Here is a 10176-nt window from a genome sequence, read left to right as displayed (position 1 = left end):
GCACACTATCATAAGACAACCTGCTTTTATATTATGAGATAGATGGTAGAATTTGATTATGGAAAAACAATAGATACTTTCCTTTCTCTCGTGCCAGAGAGCCACTCACTCGTCCAAAATTTCCTCCCATTACGAAACGCTTATAATAGGACAGTTGCCAAACTTTACGACTACTTGTGAATATATCGCATTATTTATTTTTATTGTGTCAAATACTATAATAATACTATAAGGATATCAATAACTAATCGAGTTTGAAAAAAATTATCAAATGCCATAATAACACATACAAATCCTATAGAATATCGAAATGGCAGCTCTCATTATATTTTTCCACTTCTTCTCATATCGGAATATTGTTATCAATATTAAGTAATTTGACAATTGTCGTCTACAACTAGTTTATGTTAAGCATGAATATCTCTCACATTCATGCGACGGACATTTATAGAAGAACGCAGATTCGCAACGTAATCTTCGTGAGTAATCAACGCGCGTATTCCCGCGGGACTCGATGGTGCTACACAATCGATATACCATTGTCGCGACAGTGCAGCAGGTCGTAGAGACAAGTTCGTAACCAACCGGGGTTGTTCTCTCTCGAGAAGACGCGGCACGAATTCTCGGGATTCTGCCACGATGCATGCGGCCGTATTCCCAAATCGATCGCGACGGCAATGGGCGACGGGAACGAGGGAAAAGGGAAGCGGAAGAAGCATCCGGTTTTGAATTCCGCCGATCCGGTTCTCACTTCGCCGAACAAGTGCACGAATTCCGTGAGGGTGGTCGAAAACTATGAATATACCGTATGTTGCCGTATTCGTGTACAATTCCCGGGAGAACGCGCGCTGGCTTCTCTTCCTATGCAGGAAAGCTCCCACCGTCGTCGCTTCGCGTGTCTCACCTTTCACCGACCTGAGCCGTCACGTCGTTATCATGCAAACGTTGATTTTCCACGATTCATAATGTAACGCATCCGAACGGGTCAGGCGTCGCAAAGCTCAAGGCCTAACGCCAGAAAAGAGGGATGAACGACGGTCGATTAGAGGGAAGAAGTTTTGATTCATTGCGCTCACAATGCGATATGAATATAAATCATCTGATGGTATTGTAAGGAAGAAATGAGACGAGTTGTCGTTTCATCTTGTCAAATCGCGCATTTAACTCTATCTAGAAATGATTTATTCTGGTAATATTCTCTACCTACATCCAAAGTCTCCATTGTCTATTAAATCAAATAAATATCTGCATTATTTTCATTTCAGTTATTCTAATTTTAATATCGAATCTTACATTTGATGTATTTTTTAGAAGCTCCGTTTTGTGGAGTAATTTTACAGAGAATGTCAAGAATATTACATTTTATCGACTACATTTTAGAGCTATTTAATCTAGTTTTAAGGGATTATTCCGAGATTTCCATATTCATAGATATATATATAAAAAAAAAACTCCTTTACAATAAAGACCATACTAAGGATTAATTTGTATTAATTTGTCTCAAGTCCAATGTACATATATGTGTTGCACATATGTATAATACATGTAATAAAATATATAAAGCTGTATAGTAAATTCTGTAAATTCAACGAACACACGACGGTAATGTAAAAAGGATTAACGAGCTAAGGCCGTCTGACCTAAGAATCAACAACCTTCGTCCCATAGTCATAACAATACCAAATGTTAGTCGATGATAACTGTATTAGGATTGATAAAATACTAGGCTTGCACCCTCTGGCTTCCCTTGGTTGTTTGTCGAGCCGAAACGTCCCGCCACGCAAACATTCGCGCAGACCGTAGACAAGCCGCTATCTTCTTTCCCCCAGGAAACTACGGTCGCGTGAGTAGCATTACGGGATTATTAGCGGATGGAACCTCCGCAAGCGGACTCTCCTATATTGGGAACAGTTGCCTACATATTTGATGAACAACGGCTGTATAACGAGGCTCCCCGTTACCGTCACTCTTTCTCGTTTCCCCCTATGGTTCGTCACGTGAGAGTGTGAAACCATTTCAGGAATCGATACTTCAGCATCGTGAATATCTTTTCTCCAAGCGACTTTTCGTTCGGATTAATGCTATTTCTCGTACAGCCATAAATGGGACGCGATGAGAAATTCAAATGTGCACAGTAACGCATAAGCGAGCGAAAAAGAAAATAATTGAATTAGTAGAAAGTTCTCTTTCACGTTAAAAAAGATTTCCCGCTCCTCCGTTGGTCACAACTTGGTCAAATACGGTCACGGCCATTAACGTACATTATCGGTAAATTATTCGGTTTACATAATTTAAAACGGACGCAACCAGTTGATGTAATATCGAGTTATTAAACGAAGCGATACTGTGCGCATTGCTTTTATCGTCGCGTATTAATTTAACGTTGGCTCACCGAGTTAATGGCTGTCATGCTGCTAACTCGACCTGGATCTGTGTCCACTAGCCCGCTATCACTCTGTAACAGAAACAGAAAGATAGCAATTTAGAGGATGGGAAGGATCGATAATTTCTCCTACTGCTGGTTTGCACTCGAGCTAAATTTCGTATAAATCACTCTCACGCGTTAAAGCGCGTATTCAGATTAGTAGAAATGAAAAGGAATTATTTAGAGATCTCCCTCTCTCTCTCTCTCTCTCTCTCTCTCTTTTTTCCATACCGCAGTTTATGTGTTTTCGAAGCGTAAAAGCAAATACACAATTTCCGGATGCAAAATTGCAAGCGGGGCGTATTGTTAATAATTTCGAAAATGCAATATTGTGGAAAGTGAACAGCATTCATATATGAAAATCATTCGCACTGTGGAATCCCAACGTACGTAAAAGCCGAGTGCACTCCACCGTACGCTATGAAATTTTCTGTAATCACTCGCCTGTTAGAACTCGGTTTCATCAAATGTATGCTGTTTTTCCGTGTTATTGCTTCGTAATGAATTAATCAAAATCAAGTTTTGTGTTTAAGCAGATATAAAGTATATTCAAAAATTAAAATAAAATATTAACGCTATACAAATTCATCTCTCCGCCCGAATATTTTAATACGTATCCTTCATGTAAATAAATTCTTATACGGGCGTAAAAATATCTCAAATTTCATTCGACAGTGTGGCTCGAATTACACAAAGTAACGCGGAAATGCGATATATCGAAGTGGATATGAAATATTGTACTTCAAACAAACGCTCTCGTCGAACCAGAGGCTCTCGAAGGCTCTGCGGCATTTTTCCTCGTCGGTCAACGCGCCAAACATTCTTTGCGCTCCGCATATCGCGCATTTTTATGAATGTCTGTTTCTTTCACTCGCTAGCCTCCGGCGTTTCAATCTCCCGAAGCTCGCGCCAGCGAAGCGCGTTTGCTCAGATTCGTTTGCGAATTTTTATCATCCGATATATAACCGTTCCAGTCATCGGTCACTCTCGATGGATCTGGATGGAGCGGGACTACCGAGATTACCGAGACGGAAATTCTCTAGGAAGAAAATGACGGCGAGTCGTTCGGGCATGTCGGACAAGGGAGGACAAGGGAGGGACGTTGACGACGACATCGAGAGAAACCGAGAAACCGGCCTCGTAGAAGGTGCAGCGAGGAAATAGTACAAAGGATGAGGGCGGCGATGGCGATGTCGGCTGCGGAACCGAGACGAAAGAGCCGACGTGCAAATGTCGTTCTGAACTTTGATCGTAAAACAGCGGCAGACTTCTCTAGGTGGGTGGAGCATCCGTCTTGAACCACTGCCAAATCGGTTAAGCGCGAATAAATTTCCGTGTCAAACTTCGTATGAACGAAGGAGCCGACGGTTCCTGCGTGTCGGGCAAGGTTGGACTTGTGCTGCCGGAAATGGAACGGAGAGAGCTCTAATGTCTACGTGAGCAAAGAGAGCGTGAGACTAGGAAAAAAAAAAAAAGTCCGAAAAAGAAAGGAAGAAGTACGTTTGTATCAATGCTCGCTGATAATATTAAGTGTATTATCATACGTGATGAAAATACAACCCAAATGTAAGATTACTGTCTCTTTTAGTTCTCGACAGTTCTTTTATGATAGGTCAATTAATAAATAACCTTAATTTTGCTCTTGATAATCGAGATGATGAAAATTAAGGTTATTTACTGATTCATCCACGTAATGCGTCAAAAATATTTAAAAAATTCTACTAAATTGTAATACTCTTAAAAATGACATACAAATCTTCTAAATTGGAGATGATTGAAATCCCTTTGTAACTTCTAACGATAGTGTCGGTATTCGTTATATGTATACCATGTATAATACCGTAGTATTTTATCAAAATTTTATTAAATAATGAAATCTCATTCGTAGGGCAAGTTTATTCTAAATAAAAAATCTGGACAACGATATCAGTGTATAAAAATGCGATATGTGTGTCTCTAAATAATTAATCAATAATTTCACTTATATTTACGGTTTTCTTAATTACTTTTTTTAGTAAAATATGCGCTGTTTTTGTAGAATAACCGGCCATATAATAAACGGTAATAAAAACCAAAAGCGTAGCATAGCGAGAAATTTCCCCCGAGTCATACCATCTCGAATAAAAGCTCAACTTACATATTGTTCTAACGAGCAGAGAGCTCGTGTATAATGAATAAACAGCAAACGCAGACGGGAGTTTCGCGCTACGCCATTACGCGCCAACGTTGCGAAACGCGCAGCAAAAAGACGGTACCTAACTGTCGGTTTGTCTAACAGAGGCAGACGAAACGTAACCGAGGCATGACGAAGATGTAAAGGTGTCGTCCCGGGATGCCCGAGGAGTACAAAGTCGCAGGCTGTAGCGGCTAAAACGAAACGGCGAAAAGTCATAAAACGTATTATGACCGCCTCATAATTTACAGCGAAGCAACCCGCGCGAAATCGCCGTCGACTTTCCGCGACCGGATTTATGACGTGGCGGAGCAATGTCTGCACGCACATTGTTTCGCTATGTAGTTTTTAGCGACAAGCGAGAAGGAGGATTCTACGACGATCAATTATCGAAATAGCGTTTGAATAATAAAAAGAACACTTTAATTTAATCTATTGTGTCAACTTTAAAACCGCATAATGTTATTTAAAAAAAGAACAAAGATTTCATTCAATTACGAAATATTCATAAAAATACCGTAGAATAAATATATAAAAGCAAACACACGAGAGATGTTAATTGTATTATATAATAATCTCTTACAATTTCCATCCAATTTCATTACCGGTCACACTCGTCGCATTTCCATAATGCAATTTGCAATAATGATACAAGTTTAACTAGGTACTATTCGCTAATTTACTTTAATTTCATTCGTGGGCAAGATTACGTATTTTTTATACGAACACGGGAACGAACGAGTTTTGGCAGGTTAATGCGTGGACACCTTAATTTCGACGTTGTTTGGAAAGATCGATTCGACAACGATTCGTCTGGTAATCCTACGGTCAGGTCGATTATGCACCGTCACGAAGCGGAATGAGAATCCTAAAGCACGTCAACGCACGTCGAGCGACATATAGCGAACGCGAAAGGTCGTCAGAGCTTCATTACGCTCTAGCTCGACAGCCGGGAGGGTCAAAGTTAAGCGAATGTTATTAACGTTCTACCTAAATCCCTCAGCTATCCTCCAAAACGTGGCGCATCGAATACGGAAATGGGCACGATACATGGAGTTAGGCTAACGGAAGATGGTTGGAACACGGTGCGTTTTCTCTTGCCCTCCCTCTGAATTTGCGGATATCCAACATTCGCGACGTTTGACGATCTAAAATTCCGTCCGACAATTCAACTTTTCAAACGAACGTTCTATCATTAATAAAAGCGTAACGATATAGTGTGATACCGATGTGATATTGATGCGCGATAAAATTTAGCTTGATTTAGCAAGATTTTGGCAATGATGTGCAAAAAAAAAAAATGGCAATGATTAATTTAGATCATCTATCGAGCGCAACATTCGTGCAACTACACGGTGAGTCTGAATTAATCGTACATTCGTGAAATGCGAATCATTCCGGATTGCTGCAAATGAATATCGAGTAACGCCGTGCAAATCTCGTTCGTGGTATATCCAATATTCGGAAATCGCATTTTCCGGGTAACGAATTATATGATGAAGCAAACATTATAGCATTCAATATTCCACAACACTCTAATACGTGCGGAATAAAAAGCTTCGTTAGAACGTTTATAGTCGGTAGTTTTAATAAACAACCCGAGTTCATCAAAAATATTAAAGTATAAAATCTGTAGAAATTAGTACAATTATTGTTACCTTAACAATCGTGATTACATGAAGGAAGGCAGTTCGTTTATTCAACGAGTCGAAACAGTTCTCACAGAGAGAAACGAGAACGTGAAGAGCGAATTATTGCCTGCGACCATTTTTCAATATTAAAGAGGCTTTAGGGATGATTTAAATAAGCTCGAGAAAGAGAGCTTGGCGGTACGCGACCTGAAAAGTCGGACTTGTTCGATTTATGGCAAGACGCCGGAGACAGCTTTAGAGTCTCTCTCTCTCTCTTTGCGCGCTCGCATTTAAACCTCGCCCTATCTCTACGCTGTTTCTCTTTGCTACTTTTCTTTGTACCACCTCATCTCTCCCCTTTTTATCGCTCTTAGGATCGCAGACGCGAAATCGTAAAAACTGAAGTTTATTGACGTAAGGCTGATCAAGATTGTTGTTCCGATAAGGAAATACGACTTCGTTCGATTTACGTAATCCGTTTGTTCGACATTCGACATTCGACATGTATCATATATAAAACTAAAACTTCTCCGATCTTCACACTTTATATAATATATAACGCTTAATTAAGATTTATTTAAGCTTTGTATGATTAAAAAAATATTAATTATATCGATGGAAATTAAAAAATTCAAATAATGATAAAACAAAATTCGATATTTTTTTTTAAATAATACTTTTTATCTCCAAATTATTTCTATTTTATAACAAACTTATGGTACGACAAATAATTTTAAAATATTAAATTAATACGATATAAAAAATTATTACGATATAAAATTCTAAATTTATTATAAATATTTTATTATAAAATTTAATATAAATATATTTAAAAATTAAAAAAAAAACAATCTTTTTCAATTACTAGCACAGTTACGCTTTTATAAGAAGACAACCAAAGAAATATCTTCTGCTAAATCGATCGATGAATCAGCATCGTCTTGAAATTTATGAGAAGAAAGTCACGTATAGTAAAAACTGTTTCCAAAGTATTGACAAAAAGAATACCTCTTCAGCAAACGGAAGTCCGAAAGGTTGACTAATGTCCAGTCGATAGCTATACTCAGAAGGCAAATGGATGTGAAGTCCGCGATTATTCACCGACAATCTCTCGACACGCGCCGCGGGCGTTAAAAATAGGGGAGGAGAAGAGGAGAAGAGGAGGAAGAGAGAGAGAGAGAGAGAGAGAGAGACGCAAAGGCAGCGAGTTGTCCAACATCGTCGACATCGGATAACAAGAAGCAGACCAGCGAGAAGCAACATGATGAAAAGTGGCTCTTCTTCTCCGGCTGCTCTACCATGTTCTCACAAGCGCTCTTTAGCGCATAATTAAACAGCTCCGCGTCATTCGTCACAGACGTTTCGCTGGATTTTAATTTAAAGTTATGATTCATGACAATGCAGCGGAGTCAGCGCGGTTCAGAATGTAAAAGGAATGAGAAAGAAAGAACAGGTTTCTTTAGGGTGCGAAGAGGTAAAGTTCGGCGGTCGTCGGAAAGAAGAAAGTATAAAGAAAAGATGTCGGGAAATGCGAAAGAACGAGATGAGCACTAAGAAAGAAAAACAGACGTCAGTTCCTTCGAATTCGCATATCAGCAAAAAAGTAGAAGTCAGAATAAGAATAATTCGAGTAGATAAAAAAAAAAATAATAAAGTTTCAAGGCGGAATACGAGAAAAAGTTTACGAAATGCAGCTCTTCCTAGTTCAAAATCCAAATTTTTAATTTGAAAACAATGAATGCACGATAAATTCCTATTACGGATATTTTAATGGATATTTTTCAAATAGCGAAGAGTTGTGAAATTATTTATTAATCGATTGGAATGTTTTTAAATACGAAGAGCAGTTAGGCGATTCGCGAGTAATTCAATACGTACGTTTGAGTGATTCATAAATTAAATATATTAGCGATATGTTACGTTGACACGTGTCCGATACAAGAGGATGTGCAAAAAAGCGTAAAAAGAAGACGGTCGTATGATGACGAAGTGACGTCAAACACCGCGGCGATTCGGACATTGATTAACGTTTCGTAAAAGAGCACTGCCAGCTATCAAGTTCTTCGAGACGAGACTTCCCGAGGCTAAACGTGATTGATCGATTCGGGAAACGATTATCGACGTGTCGCGAGACGTAAGAATGAGAAATCCACTTTCGACCACGGCCATAATTAACGGCACGTTGCCCACACATACGAAACACGATGATCGAATGTCGAATGATTTATTATCCAATTACGAGTAGCCGGTATTCACGAATGCGAATCGGAAAGATCGCGCGCACCGAAATATATCCCGACGGGGTGCAATTTGTTATCGCAGCTATTCTCGGGTTCGGCAATGCTAAAAGTTTTGAGGTCATTGCGCGCGAAGACATCGAGAATTCAGTCGATTCAACTGTCACTTTCAGCGCTTCGCTTTGCTTTATTTTTAATGTGCCAAGCCGTTCGCTTGCCAAGAATTCGGAAAGTACTACCACATTTTTCTTCCCTCGCGCAATTTCTATACCATAGAAAGCGGACAGAAGAATATTATTACACCGGGTGCGGCGTTAAGTAAGAGCGCGATGATGGGGCGACGCACTTGTGCAGAGGCACATCCACGCAACGCGCGTAAAAAAAAAAAAAGTACCGACAAGTAGAACGAAGTTGTCGAGTAGGAAAGTTGCGGACTAGTCAGCCAGCCAACGCCGTTGGTCGTTGCGTAACGAGTACGAGAAGCTTCTAGCGTGATTTCTGTCGAAGTTTCAAGCCCTTACAACGTCGCGTCGTAAATCCGTACCTCTCTTAGAACCAACTTATCGTAAGTCTAAGAAATAAGACTTCGAGTTTTATGTTATTGCACGATAAAATTTATTTAAAGAAAATATCCTTCGGGAACACATAAAGCTCGCTTCCAAAGAAAAACATTTTTTTTCCCCATTTTTATGCGCTTTAAAAGATATAGTTAATATATTCTCACGATTATAAATTATTAAAAATGTATCCACAAAGTGCGTTAGTTTTTACCTTTTACGATAACAATTTAAAAGTGTTTTACAAGTACGAAAATATAATGTTAAGAGAAAATTTATTAACATATGGTTGTACCGCTTATTTATTTCAATAGCTCGACTCCGTTGGGGCCATAAAAGTTAGTTTCGAAACATTTTCTGGATTAAGAAAGTACTAATCTCAACGTTTCCGACGAGCTTCGCAAAGTTCGTACTTCATATTGTCAGAAATTTAAATTACACCCTCGAGTGTACGCCGCAGAATGAGTATAGTTCCCAAGCAAAAAAACGCGATTATCCTGTGCTGACTTATTTGCCCGCACGCGGAAGCAGGGCAAATACAAGTCCTACGAAAGCACGTCTATACGGAAGACGCGGAGTTGTTAGTATGCTGTTGTTTTTATCAATCTCTCTCCCTCTCTCTCCCTCTCTCCCTCTCTCTCTTTCTCTTTCACCGCAATTCCGTAATAAAGCAGCCCAGTCCGTTAACGAAGAGAAGCCTAGAGAAGCGGTGCTTCGCCGCCAACTTCCGCGCACTGAGAATTAATTTTCCTCCTCGTATTCTGGTTCGCATGGAACGAGAGGATCCCGCGGGTAGACGATTCCCGGAAAAGCGGGCATTACTTACGCGAAGACGTAGTACTGCTAGCCGCGGAACAACGGAACAATGAATCACGACGGACACCAAGGCGAACTTGAGAGAAGCGTTCCCTTTCCGTCTCACGTGCGCGCAATGATGCTGCTCATTGTCATGTTAATAACGTATGTATAGTCATCGATCATAGTCGTGCCCTTTCTTTGGATTTTTTTTCAACATTCTGAACTGAGTATTTTCTTAACATTTTGTACACATGTATAGCACGTATACGATCATATTGCATATTGTGCCAATATAATAATAATAATAATAACAATAATAAAATGATTTTATTAAAGGCAGCGGTTAAATACACCA

General features: G+C 39.5%; 1 protein-coding gene across 1 annotated transcript in view; it reads right to left on the bottom strand.

Moving 5' to 3' along the window:
* LOC108749302 overlaps positions 1-10176 on the bottom strand; it is a gene marked incomplete at its 3' end in the record, with an annotated part of 193544 nt that overhangs the window by 93760 nt on the left and 89608 nt on the right. Inside the window, exon 4 of the mRNA XM_018487902.1 lies at positions 2393-2455. Coding sequence (XP_018343404.1) covers positions 2393-2455 — 63 coding nt within the window. The remainder of the gene's footprint in view (positions 1-2392; positions 2456-10176) is intronic.

This window comes from Trachymyrmex septentrionalis, unplaced genomic scaffold, assembly GCF_001594115.1.
Source record: "Trachymyrmex septentrionalis isolate Tsep2-gDNA-1 unplaced genomic scaffold, Tsep1.0 scaffold29, whole genome shotgun sequence".
NCBI lineage: Eukaryota > Metazoa > Arthropoda > Insecta > Hymenoptera > Formicidae > Trachymyrmex > Trachymyrmex septentrionalis.
This window is presented reverse-complemented; position numbering and strand designations above follow the sequence as displayed.